This window comes from Protopterus annectens, chromosome 9.part0, assembly GCF_019279795.1.
Source record: "Protopterus annectens isolate FY-2018-M chromosome 9.part0, PAN1.0, whole genome shotgun sequence".
Lineage (NCBI taxonomy): Eukaryota > Metazoa > Chordata > Ceratodontiformes > Protopteridae > Protopterus > Protopterus annectens.
In genome coordinates this window covers 1,278,004,264-1,278,027,370 of record NC_056743.1, presented here as the reverse complement: position 1 = coordinate 1,278,027,370, position 23,107 = coordinate 1,278,004,264, and the positions used below count along the sequence as shown (strand labels likewise).

The 23,107-nt window shown below is 43.3% G+C and overlaps 1 protein-coding gene across 1 annotated transcript in view; it reads right to left on the bottom strand.

Moving 5' to 3' along the window:
* Nucleotides 1-23,107, bottom strand: part of NCAPH (non-SMC condensin I complex subunit H) — a gene marked incomplete in the record, with an annotated part of 906,630 nt that overhangs the window by 614,527 nt on the left and 268,996 nt on the right. Inside the window, 1 exon segment of the mRNA XM_044084212.1 lies at nt 13,983-14,086. Within this exon segment, the coding sequence (XP_043940147.1) occupies nt 13,983-14,086 (104 nt within the window).

Here is a 23,107-nt window from a genome sequence, read left to right as displayed (position 1 = left end):
GAGAAACGCAGGAATTTTCTGTGGGAAATCCTGATGGGTATTATGCAGGTAGGCCTCCTTTAAGTCTAGAGTGGCCATGAAAGCTCTGGTTGGAATTAGAGGCAGCAGGGTGGGGAGAGAAAGCATTTTGAAGGAGGGTACCTGAAGGTGAAGCTTTAAGTAGGACAGGTCCAAGATGGGTGCCCAGGGCCCATCTTTTTTGGGGACCAGGAAGAGACAGGAGTAGAAACCCTTTCCTTCTTGTCCCGAGGGGATAGGTTCTATGGTGCCTAGCTTTAGAAGGTCTGCCAGAACTTGTGGCATGAGATGGGCTTGGTTTTTTGGGGGGGGGGGGGTGGAATGCCTTTCCTGGGTGTTTTTTTCTTTCCAGGATAGTACTCTTTTTGGATAATGGTTAAGACCCATTGGTTTGTGGCAATGGATTGCCAAAGAGGAAGACAGTGAGAAAGGTGTGTCGAGAGGGGTAGGTGGGCAAGGCAGTCACGCATTACTGGGGCATCCTCTGTCCTGAAAGGATTGTCTGGGTTAATGAGGTGGAGCAGAAGGTCTGGCCATGGTGAGTCTTCTAGCCTCTCTTCTAGGTCTGGAAGAGGAGGAAGAAGTCTGAGGATTATGCCTCACAAAGGTGGCTTTGGCAGGGTATTTCCTATAATACTTGAGAATGGGGGACACCAGAAGATGCTTAATGTCCTGTAGTTCTTTACTTTTTTCCTGCAGATTCTTAAAGAGGTCTGCAGATTGTTTACCAAAAAGGACATTGTGGTCCAATGGGGCATCCAAGATCTTGGACTTGAAATCCTCTGGTAGGTTAAGTCTTAGCCACGAATACCTCCTGAGGACAGAAGCAGATGCGGCAGATCTGGCAGATGCTTCTGCAGCATCGTAGCTGCATCTGTTGGAGTGCCTGGCTACCTGTTGAGCCAAGGACAGCTTGGAGGTAATGCCAGTCTTAATGGGACTGTCAGGCAAAGATGCCAGCATGGAGGAGGCTTGAGAAACTAAGGTGTACTTAGTCATGTGAGTCTAAATACCAAAGTGGAAGATGTGTATACCTTTTTTCCCATTCGATCCATATACCTGCTATTTTTATCAGTGGGTAGGAGGGAGGCAGAAGGCAGCAGTCTAGATTCCTTATTTGCAGTGGTGGCAATCACAGCTGGGTCTGCCAAGGGTGGTTTAACCAGGAATTTCTGGTCTTTTGGTACTTTATAGAAGCAGCCAGAGCGCTTAGGGGCTGGAGTCTGGAGCCTTAGAAGCAGAGTTGAAGGCATCTAAATAAGCAGGTAGAACCGGAGGCACCGCCCAAGGGGAGGGTGATTCTACTTGCAGAAGCTCAAAGTATCTTTTTTGAGTGTCAGTCACTTGGGATGTATCCCATTTAAAGTAATCCTTCATCTTGGTGATGGTCTCACCAAATGTAATATCCTCAGGAGGTGAATCCCGTTCCACAGATTCCTCATCAGGAGGGTAATATTCCTGGGGGGAAGCAATCTGGGATGCATATGAAATGGAATCCTCTGAGGAGGAGAAGGAAGAATCATGCTCTTCTTCCCTGACTTGAGAGGTCATGGGTGGGAGGCAAGAGGAAGAGGCAGAAGCAGGCCTAGAACTCAATAGAGGCAGAGTGGAGGGGGCTGAGGCTGAAGTCCCGAGGGCCATAAAGGCCTGCATGAGAGGGGAGGTGAATGCCTATCAGTCTGGTATGGCTTCTGTAGAGCAGGTATGCTTAGTTTTCTTCTCGCTTCTTTTTGGGTGGGGTGGAAGTAGGGAGTGGCCTGGCGTCGGGTCTGGAGATTAATACGTCCAAAGTCTGGATCCCAGTGGGAGATACCCCCAAACCTGGTTCCCCCTCGACATAGACTGTAGTCGCTGTCTGGTCTAGCTCTGAGGACGAGCCAGTCATCGGCTGTGCAACGGCTTCCTCTAGGGACGTCGTAGCAGTCGACGGATCTGCCAAGTGTGCATCAACCCCTAGATCGGCAGTTGGTGGTGCGTCAGGAAGCGGAGTGACAGCCGAGGAAGGCCTAGGAACCTTTGCTTTCTTGCGCGGAGGTTCGGGTGCGGCCTCCGATGCAGGATCCACTCTAAGGGCTAGCCGCTTAAGGTGCTGGTTTTCAAGGTAGAGGTTTAAAGCGGCCAAGTGGCTGCGAGGGGTCTTCACAAAAGATAGACAAATTGCACAGGAGGAGTAATTGTGTTAACGGCCTAAGCAAATTAAACACCTATCATGGGCGCCCTTATGGGGTATCTGGTGCCCGCATTGGCACGTTCCCTTTTTACCTGACACCAGCTAAAGGCTACAACAATCAAGCCTAAGCAATAATAAATCGGCAAAATAAGAAAAATAGAAACCCAGTGGATTATTTATCTTTATATGATGGGACATCTGTGAAGAAGCGATCGTACAATGTGAAGGTCGTCTGCGGCTTAAAAGTTCTGAGGATTGTGCATGTAGACGTCACATTTAAGGCCCCTGGTTTATGGCCTTGCGTGTGATGTTCAACGCACACTGCAAGTGTGATGTACAATGCACACTGCAACAGCCATGCTGAAGCATTTGTATAGGAGCTGACGTACGAGTCGCCTGAGGGCAGGAAATCCCACAAGTAGAATACTCCAACATAGGAATAGAAGGACATCAAATAGTGATCAGCTGCCAGAAGGAAGTGTAGAATCTTGTTCTTTTTTTGGAACCACAAGGAATCCTGAACAGACCCCAGATCTGTGTTGGTCTGGTGGGACCTCTTGGATGACTCGATTTTCTAATAATTTGCTTTGAATTTAAATTTAGACAATCTTAAAATGGAATTGTATCGCCTCTGGACAAGGTGCTCAACACTGAAGCATCTGAGGTGATGGCCTCCCAGCCTTTCAGGTGTACAGCCAAGCAACACCTGATTATCTCCAGAAATAAACAGCCGGACAACCTTTTAGAGCCACTGAGAAACCCCGGATTTTGCAGATCACCCCCACTGTGTGGGGCAGCATCCATTGTGGTGACCCCCTCTGCCATGGGAGGGATCCCTCAGAGGGAGCTTCCTGTAACAAGTGCTGCTCTTTCCTACAATAAAGAGAAACATTTCCCCCATTCTGGTTCCCTGAGAAGATCCACTGAGGGGCAACAAGATGTACTCCATGGCAAACAGCATCCTCCCCTCCTACTCATTTCTGGTCAATGTGTCCTTAAACTTGGGCCAAAAAAGAAAGGAATCAAAAGGCACATTGCAGACTACTACATGGTGTTTTTAAAGTTACACAACCTCATCCAAGCATGGGGTGTATGGCAATGACAGTAGCTCAGGACGTGCTATCACCTACATTAGGCAGCAGACGCATGGACATGCTGGCAATAGACTATAAAGGGAACATCTGAGTCTTGAAGGTATTCTGAGACTCCTGAGCAAGACTAATCTTAAATCACCCCTGACAGTTCTGAGATAATGTACCTCTGAAGTCTGGTCAAGTGGGCTCAAGAATTTAAAGCCCTGACAGCAAAGGTGGCCAAGGCTTAACAACGCTTTCCTAGTATGTCCAACACCCAAGATTCTCTATTCAAGGGATGTACCAAGCAGCTCTCTTCCAAGATCTCTTTAGTGGCTGCTGCCACCACAATAACTTCCACAGCCAGACCCTTACTCCAGTGCAGCCCATCGTGTGTGTGTGTCTGTGTGGGGGTGGGGGGCATTCTCCAATTCACCAGGTCAATGACAGCACCAACCCAAGACATGGACAGGCTTACCATGAAAACCTCCAGAAAAACTTACCCCTGAGAAAATGGGGCTTCAGCGGTCCATCCCCCATGCTGGTAAATCATCTGCTTAAGGTTAGCAAAAGGGGAGCCATCTTGGGGAGATTTTGGGGACAACTCTCCTTCCTTGAGGTTAGTGGCCTCGGTGAGGGACTCCTCTGAGGAGTCCAGGTGCTTCCTCCTGCACTGCCTATTGCCTGACGCAGAGGCCAGGGGGCCCTAAAGAAAAAGCAGACTGGAGGCCACCCCGGGTAAGCTGTCCTGGAACAGGTTCAACCGTGTCCACAGACATAGATATCAAGGGTGGACAGGACACCAGCTGAATCTGACCACTCCTGACAGGAGAGCATCCCTTCCACAACAAAGATTGATGCGGAAGTGGGCCTACTGGAGGTGGTAGACCTAGGATATCCAAAGACCCCAAGGACACACCAGACTCAGCAGCTGCCCCAGCCTGCCCTGACAGAGACTGGAGCTGAACTATTCAGAGCAGAAGCTCCATGTGGGATAGATGGTCCCGAAACACAACTCAAACCTGACCCAAACACCCCCTGCCTTGATATCCCAAGCTCTAGAGCGCACACTGCTTAAACACAGCTGGAGTTGAGTAAACGAAGGTATGGGTCAGTGCTGAAATTAGCCAAGCTGTCAGATGACCCTAAGGGAGGGAAGGCAACCAACTCTGACAGTCTTGGAGTTAATGGGCCTAAAGGGAAGAAACCATGGTAACAGAGCCAAAGCTTTTGGTCAAGGATTTGAAGCAGATGGAATGAGTTGTAATTGCATTTTAACCTATGAAAAGGAATGCATCAACTGTTTCAAATTGACAGGTCCTAATCTCCCAACCGACAGACACGCCAGAGCCGACAAAGCTACAGAAGGAGGCCTGAAGACCTGCTTACCAGATGGGGGCATAGATGACCAGACCCAAACCAGAGAAGCTCAGATCTGGGGTGGAGAAGGGGAAGATGCCCACAGTGTGGATGAAAAAAAGGGCAAAGTGGTTCTGCCCAACAGGAGCACCCTTTGAAAGGAAGGGGCTCGGGACACTGAAGGTGGGAGATAGGGCCTTGTCCACAACTGGCAAAGAAGGAGACGGGCTCCAAGGAGTTTGAGGCAAAGAAAGAGCTGGAGCTATTAGGGAAGAGAGTGCTTTCGGTCTCCCTTGACAGTCTTGGAAATCTTATATGATTTATTCCCTTTGCTGGAGGAAGAAGAGGACTCACCAACCGGCAGAAGCCTATTGAGAAACAGCTTGGCTCTCCATCATTAATGGCATGTGAGCCAACTGACTCACAAATGGAGCAAGGGGAGTCCAAGTGGACAATCCCTAAACAAATAAATAGTGTACATCCTGAGAGAAGCTTATGTCCACATTCCACACACTTTTTAAACTCCTTATCCACAAAGTAGTATAATACAATACTACAACAATAAACAAATCACTCAATACACACCTACCTAACCTGCACCATCTAGAAAACGAAGAACTAAAACGGCTATCAAATACCAGGCACGAAGTACGGATAAAAACATGAGAAAAACGCACAGGGCCCTACCTACATACCCCAAGGACCCTAACCCACTATCTAAAACCACATCACACACTACACTATAAATACTAACACACACACAAGCTAGAGGACAAAAAATTCAGTTACATGCAGGAATGGTGGCAAACAAGATCCGAGGCAGTCCTGAAGAGCAAAGAATCAAGGGTAAAGTAAGAAGAGCAATGGGCCGAAGTTCAAGAAATTTGGCGAATCTCTGAACAGAGTTAGATCAGATTACCTATACGTTGAATCCAGATGGAAAACACATCAGATGCACTTTTTTTGTTAAAGAAATCAATCTGAGAAAAATTAAGGGCTTTCAGAAGTTTTCCAGTATTATGAGGTACAAGAGTGGAAAGGGAAATCTGGAGAGCTTGACTAACACACAGGACATTAATAGAAGAATACAAGAAACTACTGCAAGGAAATAAAAATTTCCGTTGCAAGTTGATCTGAGCCTACGACAAAATCCTAGATGTTGAACAGGATGGACAAGATAGTCTTAGATCACTTTACACCTTGTCAATCTTCTCAGTTATTGAATGCAGTGCTGCAATTTGTAATACTCTACCAAATCACATGAAATGACAGTTTGAAAGGACAAAACAGCCTTACTGGCAAAATTATACAGTTGAAAAAATTGAACTATTCAGAAACTGTTATACTACTTTTCTTCTCACAGGTGATACAGAAGTGACCTCAGTCTAGTGTAAAAGTGAAAAGCTGAAACACTGCGTACACTTATATATATATATATATATATAGATTACTGCTTTAGGTTCCCTGCCCCTTTGTTCATTGTGCATGCACAGCTATTGCATGGGTTTCTTTCATGCGTGACCCCCACTTGGGATCAACTACAATACACATTTTCCACTTTGTCCACTGAAGCTGACTATCATAACTAAATAAAACTCCAGGAAGCAAGAACCTGACACCCTACAGCTTTTCTGTTGTAATAGGTGAATTGCAACTTAGTTTTTGTTAGGTTTTAAGGCTTAAAAGGTGTATGCATAACATCAGTGAAGGCGTCCAGCCAATTGACACCAGGTTGGGCCAATACCTTGAATCAGCCTTACTCACATACACACAGTCCCAAACCTTTACCGTTTACATTAGTAAATTTTGCTTTTATTTTCAGCAGTCTCTAGACTAATCACAACTCTCTCTAATTTACACTGCAGGCAGATAAACAGGGTTGTTTGGCAGTTTTAAAGTATTCCAGAGCTTCTTAAATTAAGCGTTTGTTAGATACTGATATTTTAAGCTCAGTACTCACCTTTAAACTTGTAATTTTTTTTCAGGTCTTCTCCCTGTGGGGGAGGGACACAAGTTCCTGGCTAATCCTGTTCTAGCTGCTCTCTACTCCATTCCCTGTCTGTTACTCCCAGCCCCACCCCCTGATTATCTTCATTAAGTCAGTCCCCTTCTACTGCGGTGGTGGTGCTGCAGATGCATTGTCGCCTCACAGTAAGACGTTGTCCTGTTCAATTCTCAGCTAAAGCGTCTCCTGTGTGGAGACATGCGTGAATGGGCGCACCTTCGTTGAAGGTTGCGTGTCAGAGCTGGCAACTCTGCACGTAAAAATCTGCTGCCAATCATTAGCGGACCGGAGTTCCGCTGTGGCGACCCCTAACTGGGAAAAGCCAAGATACAACAAGTCAGTCCCCTTCTCTGGTGCCATCTTTAAACCATCTCTCAACTTTTACCTAACTCACATTTATTTTCCATTCTATTACTGCTTTAGGTTCCCTGCCCCTCTGTTCGTTGTGCATGCACAGCCAGTAAGTAGAGCAGTGCTACATTTCTATTACAGCTGATATGCATTACTGTTTAATTTCTGAATTATTTGGTTATTTCTGTTAACTGCAGAGTCATTTGATGGTGCTGAGTTGTAATTGATGTTCAGAACTCCTATATGCTTTGAGAGCTAGCTATTGTATTAACTGACAAACTACTTGTATGTCTATCTTATTTCATGATAGTAGAGCTTAATTATATATCTGCCAGGCGTCCTTTTAACTGCTTGCAAATCTTATTTGTGTTCTGACTGCATCTGTAAGCATTCCTGTTGTATGCTACTGCTCTTAGAAGGCTCGGAGGCTTGACTTTTAATTGCTTTTATAGAAGGCTAAGTGAGTGTAGTTCATGTTACTGTTCATATTGTATACCTCAGCTGTAAAATTATTGCCTTAGAACAGCCATACTTGCTTTGTGCAATATATCCTGTCTGTATTCACTGCTGGATTGTACAGCTGTCATCAGTCAGAGGCTGCATGTTAATGTATGCAATTTAATCAATTTTACTTTTTATCTGTATACCTTGCATGTTTTGCACTTCACATTCTGTAACCTTTGCACTAATTCTGCCTTATTTAATTTTATTTTTCAGTTGCATGGGTTTCTTTCATGCATGACCCCCACCCCCACTTGAGATTAACTACAATACACATTTTCCACTGAAGCTGACTATCGTAACTAAATAAAACTCCGGGAAGCAAGAACCTGACACCCTACAGCTTTTCTGTTGTAATAAGTGAATTGCAACTTAGTTTTTGTTAGGTTTTAAGGCTTAAAAGGTGTATGCACAACATCAGTGAAGGGTTCCAGCCAATTGACACTAGATTGATTCCTTACACACAGACACACACACACACACACACACACACACACACACACACACACACACACACACACACACACACGCCTTTACTGTTTACATTAATAAATTTTGCTTTTACTTTCAGCATAGTATCTAGACTAATCACAACTCTCTCTAATTTACACTGCAGGCACATAAACAGGGTTGCTAGGCAGTTTTAAAGTATTCCAGAGCTTCTTAAAATTAAGCTTTTGTTAGATGCTGATATTTTAAGCTCAGTACTCACCTTTAAACTGATAATTTTTTCAGGTCTTCTCCCTGTGGGGCTGAACCAGCTCAGTTCGCTACGCTCATTCCGCTCCTCTCCCTGCCCCCATCCCCAACCTCCCCCATAACATCAACCTTATACCTAGCCTGACCCCTCCCCATACTTCTCTTCCACCTATCCCATAACCCCCCTAATTATTCCCCTATTATACTTCCTCATTATTGTACTCTACCTCCCCACCCATTTCTAAATAAGCCCATACAGTACTACTTCTATCCTGCTCATATTCTTAATCACACTGCCCTCAACCACCATCATGTCCATCACAACTATTACTTTTATCTTGCTTCTCTCACTTACACACTCTCTCCTAACAATAATCACAACTTTACAGGCACCCAACATACCCTCCTGCACATACCTGTACAATCAGCACCCATAATCCACAATTATCAAGTTACTCAGACATCCACCCTAGCTTATTCACAGCTAATACCTCTGTACTATGCAAAGAGAAAATTCTACCTCTGCAAAGACACTCCCCTTATACCACCAGCAGCAACTACACCATTTTTAGGGAAAAAACTAAGTATAACCTACATAATTTGCTAAAGCACTATTTCCCAGTGTGGTGATGTACAACCCAACCCAAGACCAGCCTCCCTCAGCTCCAGCAAACCTATAAAATCTCTTATGCTATCAACCATAAATCTCCAAAGCCTTAGGAACAAGATACCTGAACTCCATGCCTGGATTTCTAAGTACAACCCAGATATTATAGCAGCTACTGAAACCTGGTTGAAATCATATATAAAAGACACTGAATTTCTCCCCCCAAGCTACTCATGCCTGAGAGTTGACCGACCCAACAAGAGAGGAGGAGGAGTAGCAATACTTTTCCCTAGCAATTACAAATTAATCCCTTACTCAAAACGAACACCCAACTTCTCCCCAGCTGAAATACTAATCTCTATATTAAAACCTAACCATAAAAACATTTGCATAATTGCTTTTTATATTCCCCCCAGGAAACAACATACCAATGTTAGAAAACATACTTGCCTGGACTTCCCAAAATATAGATAATGAAACCATCATTCTAAGTGATGTAAATATCGATTGGCTAGATATAGGCCACAACAACCCCTCAAAAAACAAATCTTTACAACTTATCAAAAACTAATTTAAGACATCACTAGACCTCACAAAAATTACAACTGGAGCTGCACAATAGACTAGATATTAGTATCCCACCCTTTCAATGTCATCAGTGCAGGCATACTACCTAATACCATTAGTGACCACCACCCAGCATATATCATACGCAAAACTACTCCAACCACAGGCCAACGCCAATAGAAATCTATCAGAAATTTTACTAAGTTCCAAGCATCCATATTTAATGAAACATTAGCTAAAGTAAACTGGAAACCTCTCAAATCCCTACCACTTAATGAGGCTGTTGAATTCTTTAACTCAACATTTCTAGACATCCTAAATAGGCAAGCACCCACCTGCCAAAAACGAATAAAACATAACCATGCATGCTGGCTCTCAAAATCCACCAAAGAAGTAATGTCCACAAGGGATAAAATCTGGAAATCATGGCAGAAAAACAAAGACCCCTCAACTCTGCTACATTACAAGCAACTCCGTAACCAGGCAAAACGTCTAATAACCACTGATAAAAAAAAGACCACTACTTCCATCTACAAAGCCAACATAAAAATAATCCCCAGAAATTCTGGTCTTTCATCAGCCAACTATTACACCCAGGCTCTCAAAGCAATCCATCCCCTGATCCACAAAAAACTCCCACTGAACTTGCTACCCTCTTCAATTCCTACTTCACTGACACCATAGCTAACCTATCCACCACCTTTCCCTACAGTTAACAGCACCACCACCAAGACAGATGATGACCAAATCATCCCAGAAAACAAGTCTACCCTTAACCCTAACCTAAAAGTCTCCCCCATACCCACCAGCACAATAAAAAAAACTTTTACTTAAGCTAAAACCCTGTATACTGGCCCCGACAATCTACTCCCACACTTCCTGCAGCTAGCAGCAACCTCTATAGCTTATCCCATCAGCATACTCTTTAACAGATCAATTAAAGAATTCCTTGTCCCAGACATCTGGAAAAAAGCATTCATTCTTCCCTTACACAAAGGTGGCACCAACACAGACACCACAAACTTTCGACCCATAGCAATTCTCTCACCCCTCTCTAAAATACTGGAAAAATGCATCCATGCCCAACTCCTCAACCACCTGCATGAAAATCAAGTTTTATCACCCACTCAGCATGGTTTCAGACAAGGACACAGCACCAGTACCACCCTCCTATCCTTCCTTGATACAGTTAACCGGGAATGGGATTCTGGTAAAATAATTGCTTCACTTTTCCTTGACCTCTCCCAAAGCTTTTGATACCATTTCCACACTATCCTACTCTCTAAACTATCCACCCCTCCACATTTCTCCTCCTACCCTGCAATGGTACAACAGCTATCTCTCCAATAGGCAGCAATCCTCCAAATGGCAACAGTCTTACTCTCCCTTCCTCATTACATCCACAGGGGTACCCCAAGGCTCCATACTTGGTCATCTCTTATTTAGCATCTTTATTAACAACTTTCACACCACTCTCCCACAATGCTCAGTAATCCAGTATGCTGATGACTCTACAGTAATATGCAATGCAAATTCCAGCTCTGAACTCCTGCAAATTACCCAGAATGCCCTCACATCTACTGAATCTTGGATGCTTAATCATCTTGCCCTAAATCCAAAAAAAAAAAAAAAAAAAAAAAAACTAAACTAGTAATTTTTACTCCTAGGAAAACCACTCCATTTGATAAACTATACAAGCCCAAGACAATATCACTATAGAAGTTGTCCCACACACTAAATTACCAGGTATTATTATAGATAAAAACCTTAACTTTGACCTACACAAACAATAACATCAAAAAAACACACCAAAAGCTTGGTATGCTCTACAGGCACCAACACTTTCTTAGCCTCTCTATTAGACAAACCCTTGCAACTACCTTTTTATTACCCTCTCTCTTTATGGTGCCCCTCTCCTCACTAATATCCGAAATTATACAAAATCCAAACTTGCTATGTGTTACAACAGAATAGAAAAATTTGCCATCAAGGTCACATTCTCATCCCACCATTGTAAGTCACTGAAACAATTAGGGTGGCTGGAACTCCCCCACCATCTATCATTCACCCAACTAACTACTGTGCACAAAATAATCTACAGATCCACAGACTGTCCTGCTCTCTCAACTCTACTTGCCAAATAGCATTCCAGCAGGCATCTAAGATCTGAATATAATCTACTTCTAAAAGTAGACAAGCCCACCTTACCTGCTGGTCAACTCCTCTATGCCTTCACTGTCGCCAGATATGGAACTCACTTCCGCCTTCTATAAGAAATACAGGCAGCACCACCACCTTCAAACAAATGCTGAAAAATCATCAACTCTTCCTGGCTATGTTCCTGCTCTATAACCTAACCTCTTCATTCTCCTTATATGATTAATAAACTCCTATTTCTTTTGCTACTAGTGACTGATAATATTTTCTCCATATTTATTTTTATCTTCACTTGTTGATTCTGGTACAATAACACCTCTGTTTATACCGATCTGATTGAATTCATTGAATTCTGTTTTAATGTATATTTTCTGTATATATTGCTGTAATCAAACAAACTAGATTCCTGCTTTTATGTATATATTCTGTATATGTTACTATATGTAACACTGTTTCTGCTTCTGTACTAATTAATGTTTATATTTTTTCTGTATCTTGTTGGAGCTTTTCTCCCCAGGCCTCCACTGAAAATGGGCTCTTTTAGGCCCAGTTGACTTATCCCGGTAAACAAATGCAATAAATAAATAAATATAGATATATATATATATATAGATTATATATATATATATATATATATATATATATATATATAGATATATATATATATATATATATATATATATATATATATACACACACATATAGATACACACACATATACATATATGCACTGACATACATACAGATGCAAGCACAAAGGTTGTGTACATACACACACATCACTGGGGTTGGGGAATGGCACAATGCCTTCCCCTGTGAGATCCCATACACTCGATAAAGACCATCACTAAGTTGTGCTTTTGTGAACCAAAGGCCTGACCACAGGATGTACAATCTCACCACTTAAGACTGTGGCTCCTGAGCCACAAATAAAAACTCTGGTCACCTAGTTTGCAGTCAGGGCTTATCAATCTATGCCAGTGGAGATGAAGTGTATTTTTAAATGTGAAAAACTGAGGAGATGGTAAGCCAAAAACAAGAGGGGTTTTTGCACACTGGTCATTTACTGATATGAGAAAATGGAAGAAATGCAGCAGTTTTGTGGCCAATGTACACACAAATAGACTATATTTTATATATACATACATATACACACACATACATCTCTACACATTTCCAAATTATTTAATTTTTAATTACTGATATATGCAAGTTTGGTGAGTATATGGGGTGGGAATGTGAATACAGGTTAGGTAAGAAGAAAGGGGTGTGTGCTCACACGTCTCATTTATGGGTTACAGTAAGGGTTAGGGTAAGGGGATAATTTGAATGTTGTGGTTGAGTGGAAGGCTTTGGATGCATGTCTTAGTGTCTTGTGTAGTTCTCCCTACCCATCCTTACCATAGCTCTCAAACCCTTAACAGAAGGAATACAAATAAAGCCTAAAATAATGGAAGGGCAAAGGCCCAAAAATAGGGACACATTTCACATATGGCTCTAATAAACTTTAAAAAATTGTTAGAATAATGGAATGTGTGCTAGCATGCTTCTTCTGAACGATATTAAGCCTGAAACTCAAATGTGCTTCATCATGCAGTGATTTCAATCCTCAGTGATTAGCTAGAAAAACCACAAGTTTTATGAGGAACAGGCTAAGAATACGAAGCAAAAATCTGGACAGTTAAGATGTATGGAATCCTTACTCATGGCACACTAATCTTGAGCCTAACTATGCCCTAAATCCCAACCCTACCTTTTTGAAAAACCCTTTCCTAAAAAGTATTACTATTCATAGCATGGCTGACATAATTGTTAGGGGTCCTCTCCTAGTATTGTAAAAGGAGAGCATTTACAGCCCTTTTTTCAGCAGTTTACCTTGAGAAACTGCTCTGGACAATATAATTAAGAGTCAATATGCAGACGTAGGTATTTTTCCGGTAAATTTTTTTATACATGACTGCTTATTTAACTGAATCCAAATATAAAAATATTTATAATCTAAACACATACCAAATATATATATTATTGCTAGGTTACAATTACAAGATCAAGGCCTGCAAAGTATGAACTAGCAACTGTGATTATGAAATTGAAGAACCAAAAATTTCGAAATCCTGACCCCCCCCATCCCCCCATCCCATGCTAATGCTTGCATCTGGGGGTCTGGAGTGCTAGGGAGTTTTGGGATTTGGTAATTTAGTTTCTCTTTCAGAGCTTCGGTGTTTCATAACTGCAACTGTTAGTTTCAACTTTGAAAGCACCAGTCTTGTAATAGTAAACTGTTGTGAAACTGTCAAGTAAGAAGTAATGAAGATCATGGACAGTCTTAGACAAGAGAGGTGTCCTACCTGTATCAATTTCTGTAAGTGTGACTGAAAGCAAGAAATAAATTACTGTAAAGCAAGAAAAGTGTTGTCAACATTTAAACTGCTTAGAAATTGTCCACCAAGAGCTCAACACCATACTCATACAAACCCTGGTCTCCTTAAAGTAGGTTTCAAAGTTCACATCTGCGCTGAAATCAAGCACAAAAATCTTCTTCTCCTTTTTCTTTTTTGCCTTATCTGTAATGCTGTCTGCTATGAAAAGAAATGTTATACTTTAATAAAAACATTTGTGCTTTTGAAACTATCACCCATAAAAAAGGCAGCATACTAAACAGACAATGATTAAAATGCATTTATGAAACCAGTTTAGAACACTATTACAACACAGTTCTACAAATGAAGATGGTTCCTTTCTACCAGTGCTGAACCATCAAAATTTGAACCCTTTGGATAAGTATTTACCTTCTATAGTTTTGGGGGTTCTTTGTGCAGAGGTTCACTCCTGAAAGCAGTCAATCTATTTAATCAGAACGTCACTGTAAAACAGTAATAGATTCCTCCATACATATTTCTTTGCAAACAAGATCAAAAGCAGACTCTTCCCAAGCTGAAACCAAATTTTTAGGAATACAAGCCTTTTGACATACTAACATTTAAAGTGATTTTCCCCCTGTACAGTATAGTTTTAGTTTATTTTCCATAACTGTAGAGCATGGCTGCAGTAGCCATTGCAACATGGGAAAGTATTGTGACAAAGATAATACATATCCAGTCTACAAAGTCTCATGCTCCTACCTCATGCAGCATAGTTCCAACCTTATCATAAGCGGATCTATTCATTTAAGAGGGATGTACAGCTGTGTCACAACTCAAGAGCATTCTTGTCCAAAACAGGGAGGCTGAAGCCTAAACTCTTAAGTAAAACAATGTCAGAAGAGCAAAAGGAAAAGGATCACCCACCTTGGCTAGGGAAGAAAATGCAAATAGAGCGGAGAGTGCTAAGTGAACTACACAACACTATGTCCTTTATTAGATTAATGTTGCAGTGGCTATTTCAACATGGGACAATTGTTAAAGCTCAAGAAGGATGGATAGACAAAGACTAGATTCCAGGATTCCATGAACAGACATGATGAAGCCTGCTCTGGATCTTGTAATGGAATCTAATTTGCAATATTTGGTAAAAGTATGAATCAAAGGACAAAGTTGCTGCTTCTAATACAGAAGTAGAATCTACCCCTTTCCAAAAAGCCCCAAATGTGGCAACAGCTCTGGGAGTAAGAGCCTTAACATTCTGACATACTTTTGCCACTGTTGGAATTGTAGAACTTAACTGAATGAACTGGGAATGGTATCTAAAGATAGTTTTAGACAGTGGCTGTCCTTTTTTCTTACCTTCATAACATGCAAAGTTGATTAGATTAAACATTTTAGTTTTATCCATAAAGAAAATGCCTATTAACACCCATGCAATGAAGAATCTTTTCCATTTTTTCTCCGAGGACCAGAATAAAAATCAGAAAGCTGGATAGCTTGGTAAATTCATCAAACTTCAAGCATAAAGGTAGGGTAGGCTCGGAGACTCTCACTATTCTTGTAGAAGACCACAAAAAGGCTAAATAGACAGAGGCCTGTAACTCTGTTACGTCTCCCATATATTAAAGCTATGAGCAAGATAATATTCTAGGTGAGAAACTTCAGAGAAGAGCTGGCTGCAAGTTGAAAGGGAAGTAGAGTTTCTTGGGTTTGAATTTTATTTTGGGTAAGAGCACATTTTTTTTGGTGGTCTGATGTGCAAAACCCTCATAAGAACAGTTTAACTTGAGACAAAGGAAATGGGATTCAAAGTCAGACTTGCTGAAATGGCAGAGGTGTGCACCTATATACAAGTCAGCAATTCACACAGATACTTGTGAACCAAGGGTGCCCCTAACTTGAGATGGGTCCTGTCCTCCACTCTGACAAAGAAAATCTTACATTTGAATAAATCTGGATTTCTTAGTAGTAAGGTTTTTTTTGCCTCCTTAACACCTGCTGCATGCCCTCAGGGGAAAAAAATTCTTAAAAGGGATTAGATGCCTACTAGCCAAACAGAATGAAAATTTGAATGTCAGAATGCATAAAAGATCCCTGTCCTTTGTGAGCAAGTACATTGTGTGAGGAAGCTTTTAGTAATTGCCCCTGTCAAGCTGCATGACAAGGAAGGACCGGTATTGTCTGGGCTAAAAGGCAGTCAACTAGTAATACTTTTGGCAAGCCCTTTCTGATATTTTGAAGGGCTTTGGAAATATGAGGAAAGGGGAGGAAAGCCATAAAGCAACATCCCCATCAAGTGGGCCAAGAATGCATCCATCTCCCAAGTCTCTATGCAGCATGCCTTAAAGCAGAAGAGTTTGAGTTGTCTGTTTAGGCTAAAGGCAAACAGCTCACCAATCTGGAGCAACACAAATAGAGCCATCTAAAGACTTCTGTGCAGTACCCACTTATGAGGATTTATCTTGGATCTGTTCATTATCTGCTGCTTTTATATGTTTTAAGTTGCCTGAAGAAATAGCTTGTGCTGAATCATGTCCTAGACAATTGTGGCCTGCCTACAAAGAGAATATGATTTTGGGCCCCAGTTAATGGTTTGGTCACCACCACTAAAAACGATTCCTAGGGGACATAGCTGATTAAGAGCTTTCAGGGCATTTCAGTTCAATAATTTCCTTCAGGTTTGTGTATTTGTGCCAGTGTTGTAGCTCTCAGATTCTGTGCAACTTTACACCCTATGAAACAACTCACCATGTAAAGCCTGAAGCATCTGTAGTCACGGTCTGGGAATGGGGTTGGGGGGATAGAAAGGGACTTCTGTATTGCACATTTATTTGGCCCACCAATGAGAACAGTGACTGGAAAAGTGTGTTGGATCCAAACTGATTTGAGATGCTACTGAACCATTCTCATGTGAAGTCAGGTAAACAAAGACATAAGGATACAGGAAGACATGAATCTAGAACTCTTAAAAAATATGTTATGTACTCACCATCACATTCCATCTGAGTAGTTGTACTTCATTTATCTTTAACCTGTGGGTATTCGGATCAGAATCAGATCAGACACAGCCACATCACTAGCATCTGATGCAAGCTCCAAGCTCCTCCCCTTACCCATAATGCTTTCCTGTCTCCTTCCTTCCCTCAGATCAAGTTTGATGCTCAAGAAAACATAAGCCTGACCCAGTCAGACCTTACCACTAATGGCCCCCAACAACTAACCCAAGCATAGCCAGGAGAGGCACTATAGTGCTCCTCTCCCAAATACAAGGTTAGAACAACAGTGACAAGGTCAGGGGAAAGGAGGGGGGGGGGGGTTGGTTGAAGACAAATGAAGTACAACTACTCAGATGGAATGCTATGGTGAGTACATAACTTCTTTATCTGAAGTAGTTGACTTCATTTGGTCGTCTTCAACTTGTGGGACAGAGTCATCAGCTACCAACACCTGGGTGGCCATTATGGAAGGATATTCCGGAGCACTGTGGAGCCAAAGGATGCTCTTCTCCTGGATACGATGTCCAATTTATAATGAGATAAGGTAAGTAGCTGCAGAACAAATGTCATCCAGCAACACCCTAGACCAAAAAGCCACGGAGATGGCCATGGATTTAGTGGAGTGAGCTTTCACCTGACCCAGGGGGGAAATGCCTCTATCAGAATATGCTCGAAAGATATGTTGGGAAATCTAGCGAGCAATGGTCACTTCAGAAACTGGCTTGCTCAGCAAGGGTTTCAAATAGGAGACAAACAACTGATCAGATTTGCAAAAAGATTTTGCTCTGTGTAAATAAAACCCCAGTTGCCTATGTACGACCAAACAGGTGTAATTAGAAGTTATGTACCTACCATAACGTTCCATGTTAGTTGTCTTCTCTCGCTTTCTTTCTTGCTGGATGGGTTCAGAGCCGATCCTCGGCTCCGACTCAGCACTTACTAAGCTCGAGAGCTAATTTTACCAGCTCAAGGCAACCCTATATTCCATGATGCAAGGCGGAGATTACTCAGATCTCATTTGGTAGCTAAAGAAATAGCAGTATTTTCTTCCAACTTAGGAGGAAGAAATAAAAAATACTAAATAACATCATAACCCTCTAGAAAGGATCCACATAATCTAGTGACACTAGGAGTTGAACAGCTAGAAAAAGGTAATAACCTCTTAATAGAAGATGTATAATCTTCTCGGTCTGACCAGGCTAGGGGGAAGGAGGGTGGGGCGCAAGAAAGAAGGCGAGAGAAGACAACTAACATGGAACGTTATGGTAGGTACATAACTTCTAAATGTTAAGTTGTCAATCTCGCCTTCATTCTTGCTGGATGGGACCGCGTCCCTAGCACCTCTATCCTGGGTGGCTCAATGGAACAGACTCTTCAGAACGGTGGAACCAAAATTTGCTCAGTCTATGGAGACCAAATCTAATTTGTAATGTGAGACAAAGGTATGAGGAGAGGCCCATGTGGCTGCTGCACAAATAGTGTCTATTGGAAGTCTAGCTTGAAAAGCTGTAGATGTAGCTAGAGCTCTGGTAGAATGGGCTTTTGGGTTAGAAACCAACTCTTTGCCTCTGAGCTGATAAATGTAAGTGATCACGGAAGACAGCCACCTAGATAAAGTTACCTTAGAAACTGGAAGGCCTTTCCTGTTCTCTGCATAGGATAGAAAAAGTTGATCAGATTTCCTAAAAATTTTTGTCTTATCCAGATAATATCTCAGCTGACGGTGAACATCGAGATAATGTAACTTTTGTTCAGCTCTATCAGAATAATTCGGGAAAAATACTGGAAGATCAATGGACTGATTTAGGTTAGTCTGAGATGTCACCTTTGGTAAGAAAGACGGATTAGTTCTTAGGGATACCCTATCTTTGTGGAATATTAGATAGGGAGGGCGAACACAGAGAGCATGAAGCTCAGATACTCTCCTGGCAGATATAATGGCAACTAGAAAAAGTGTCTTCCAAGAAAGCAATTTCAAGGAACAGGCAGCTGCAGGTTCGAACGGAGAAGAATCAAGGATGTTAAAACTAAATTTAGATCCCACTGTGGTGGGGGGTCTCTAATAGGAGGTTTCAATAAAAAGATACCTCGAAGGAATGCCTTGCAAAGTTTGTGACATAATGTTGTGGTCCAAAAAGCCTATATGAAAATTTGAAATGGCTGCCAGTTGAACTTTCACTGTGGAAGAAGAGGATCCTGAATTAAAAATGTCAGCTAGGAAGTCCAACACCGAATGAATTGGAGCAGTATAGGGGTCTATGTTCCTAGCTTTTGCCCAGAAAGAGAAACGTCGCCATTTACTAGTGTAGATCTTTCTGGTAGAAGATTTTAGGGAAGCTACTATGATATCCCGTACAGGATTAGAAATCATAGGAAGCCTGGCTAAGGATGGAAGTGGAGCAAGCAAGCAGTGAGGTTGAGAGAAGGTATGGATTGGTGTAGTTGACCCGACTGGTGGGACAGAAGATCTGGAACCGGGTCCAGATGCCATGGCTGTACCAAGAGGTAATGATGTAGGAACGGAAACCAAATCTGTCGAGGCCAATAAGGGGCAATGAGAATCAACTTGGCACTCAAGGCGGTTGCTTTCTGAATTAGCTGAGGTATCAGCGGAAAAGGAGGAAAAGCCTAAAGAAGTCCCCGGGGCCAATCTTGGGTTAGAGCGTCTCTGGGGGGATGGCCTGGAAGGGGGGAAAAGAGAGAGAAGAAGTCTGGGCATTTGCTGTTTTGAGGTGTAGCGAAAAGGTCGCAGCAAGGAAGGCCCCACTTCTGAAAAATCTCTTCCGTCACTGACTGTTTGAGAGACCACTCGTGAGGCATGAGAATAGCTCTGCTCAATCTGTCCGCTATGATGTTGGATTTCCCGGGGATGTGCGTTGCTATCAGAAACCGGTGAGAGGAGATTGCCCATTGTCAAAGTCTGAGAGCCTCTTGACACAGTGGATATGACTTGGTTCCGCCCTGTTTATGTACCACACTACGGACATATTGTCCGTTTGGACTGCAATAGTTCCCAGGGGAAGAGAGTCGTTGAGGGCTTGCAACGTTAAAAGCACTGCTCTCATCTCCAGAACATTTATGTGCAGATGGTACTCGAAAGGTTGCCAAGTGCCATGGACCATTCTGCCCTGATAATGCCCCCCCCCCCACCCGATCAGGGAGGCGTCCAATGTAACCATGGCAACCGGGGCAAGAGGAACAAATGGTCTGCCTTGATGGATTTGAGGGGACGATATCCACCAAGTCAGATGGCTTTTGCAAGTTGGAGTTACTATGACCTCGTGACGCATGGGAAGTTGTTGAAAGGACCATTGGGTGAATAGCATCCATTGTAGCAGCTGCATGTAAAAGCGGGTGAGGGGAAGAAGTGTTATGGCGGCCGCCATAAGATCCAGTACTTTAAGAGCAAATCTGGCCTGAATTTTGTTGCTGAATAGAATCACTTGGACGTGTCTTTGAATGTCCAAGATCCTTTGGTCTGTCAACCTTGCAGAAAGTTGTACGGTGTCCAAATTTGTGCCTATAAAAGTAATATATTGACAAGGCGACAAGGCAGATTTTTCGAAATTTATAGAAATTCCTAGCCCTCTGCAAGTGTGAATGGTCTAATTTCTGGCTTGGAGAAGCTGATGCCTGGTGGTGGCAGTGAGGAGCCAGTCGTCTAGATATGGAAACACCTGGAATCCTTGACGTCTCAGGTGAGCCGTAACCACTGCCATGCATTTGGTGAACACTCTGGGGGCTGTAGTGAGTCCAAAGGGCAGGGCTCTGAATTGGAAGTGACTGGTCCCCAGCCAAAAGCTGAGAAATCTTCTGGAGCGTCTGTGAATTTTTATGTGATAGTACGCATCCTGAAGATCTATCGAGCACATCCAATTGTCCTTGCCCAGAAAGGGCAGAATGGACTGAAGCGTGACCATCCGGAATCTTGATTTCTTTACAAACTTGTTGAGTTTGCTCAGATCTAATATTGGTCTCCAGTCCCTGTCTTTTTTGGAACTAAAAAGAACCTTGAGTAGATTCCGGATCCTATTTGGTCCGCTGGGACTGGCTGGATGGCTCTTTTTACTAGCAGTTTTGATTTTTCTAGTACTGCTAGTTCCCTTAGACCGGGTGGAACGTCTGGAAGGGTTCCCTTTTGTTGAATTGGGGTTTGAATAAAGGGAATTTTGTAACCCTCAGATATAATTGACTGTACCCATTTGTCTTGAGAAAGGGAAAGCCAGGCTATTGGGTACAGCGATAACTTTCCCCCGACTGCCTCCAAAGGCGGACAATCAGGCAACATCTCAGGGATGCTGGAAGGGTTTGTCAGAAAGAGGCTCTCTGATACCCTGATTCTGCGGACCCCCTCTGCCCCTAGGGCGGCATCTATTATTGTTACCCCCTCTGCCTCTGGGGGTAAACTGACTTCGTGCGTCAGGCGTGACTCCTTGAGATTTGCGGAACCACATTTTCCCTCCCTTCTGTCCTTTGGGGTAAGGTCTAGAAGGGGTGGAGAAACGGACTCCTACGGCAGAAAGAGTCTTGCCATCTTGTTCGCATCTAGTCAAAGTGTCTTTCACTTGAGGACCGAACAAGGTCGAGCCATCAAAAGGGGAGTTTGTGAAAGATGCCTTGAAGGGGTCTGCAAAATTACAAAGCCGCATCCAGGACTGACGCCTTAAAGCCACTCCTGTGCCTGCGGCCCTACTCGCTCCATCGGCTGCATAAGAAATGAGCCGCATGGAGGAGTTAACAATGGAGTTAAGGATTCCTAGCTGTGAGCTAATCTTATCCTGAGACCCAGCAGCTGACGGATCCTGTAAAACTTCTCCCAACTCTTTAAGAACATCTCTTTGAAGGCGGGTGGGTGAAGTAGCATAAGTAGTTCAGCGATCTCATGGCAAAAGTCGCTGAAGAAAAAATCCACTTACCGTACTTGTCCATAGTCCTAGAATCCTTATTAGGAGGATGAACAGGTACTGAAGGATCAGCTAATTCCTTCTTGGTGGCAGCAGCCACCACCATGGCATCAACTGGGACACCTTTTGTTAAGTATGGTCTATCTTGTAGGGCTGTAATAAATTTTGAAGGTCTCCTGGGGGTAGGTTCCACCGAATCCGGAGCCATCCACGCCTTCCGAGCCACTACTTCCATGAGAGGGTCGAAAGGCGGAGACACCCAGGAGGTGGAGGGTCGAGATCCGAACGCCTCCAGGTATATTGACTCGTCCTCGGAGGGATTAAGGGAGGGCCAGTTCCCCCTCTGTTTAAGGTTTTCAAGGATGTCTGAAAATGAGACATCCTCAGAGGAAGAACTTGGGGACCCCTCCGACTCATCCAAGTCAGTATCTGATGTAGTAGACTCAGGGGAGTCTAAATGTTTCCTCTTACATGTCCTCTTACGGGTCTCAAGGAGGAAATCGGAGCCGAGGACGACTGAGCCGAAAGGGGTGGTATCGGCTCCGAAGTCACAATGGTACCGGTTCCGAGGAGCTCCGGCTCCGAGCTCTGTAAGAGTCTCGAAGGAGGAATGTTCGGTGGATGTGATATAGCTACCGTCTGTTGAGATGGGCTATGGAGTATTTGGGCCAATGCCTGAGACTAATAGTCTGCTCACCACTCTCTCAAGGTCGTGATCAGATAGCCTGGATGACCGAGAAGATCGGCTCCACTCCGAGAGCAAGGGTGATCTTGGAGCCGAATGAATAGATTCCACAGAAGGGGATCGAGATCTCTTTTTCCAGATAAATGGAGCCATCGGAGCCGAAGATACGTCGGCTCCAACCGGAGCCGACACTGAGTGTCTAGACTTGACAGTATCGGCGCCGGATGGAGCCGATACTGATACTGGTATAGAAAGATCGGCTCCAGCCGGAGCCGATCTCGAACCTGGTGAGGAAGAACCTGAAGCCGACGGCTTGGAAGCCTGAGCCGAAGGCTTAACAGGTTTCGAGGGCTTCCCCGGCGCCGACTTAGTCGGGGAGATCTTGGGTTTTAATAAGCCCCTTAAAATGAGCTTATTTTTTCGTTCCTGCAGGACTCTTGGGCTGAAAGCATGACAGATAGCACAAGAGTCCTGCAGGTGCGAAGGTCCCATGCAATAAACACAAGAAGTGTGACAGTCTGTCAGACATCTTCTGACAGCACGAGTCACACTTCTTGAAGCCTGAGACCTTAGTGTCCTTCGACATAACTGTGTCGATGAAACACACTCACACACAAAACACACTCAGTCCAACAATTTAATTAAATTAAAT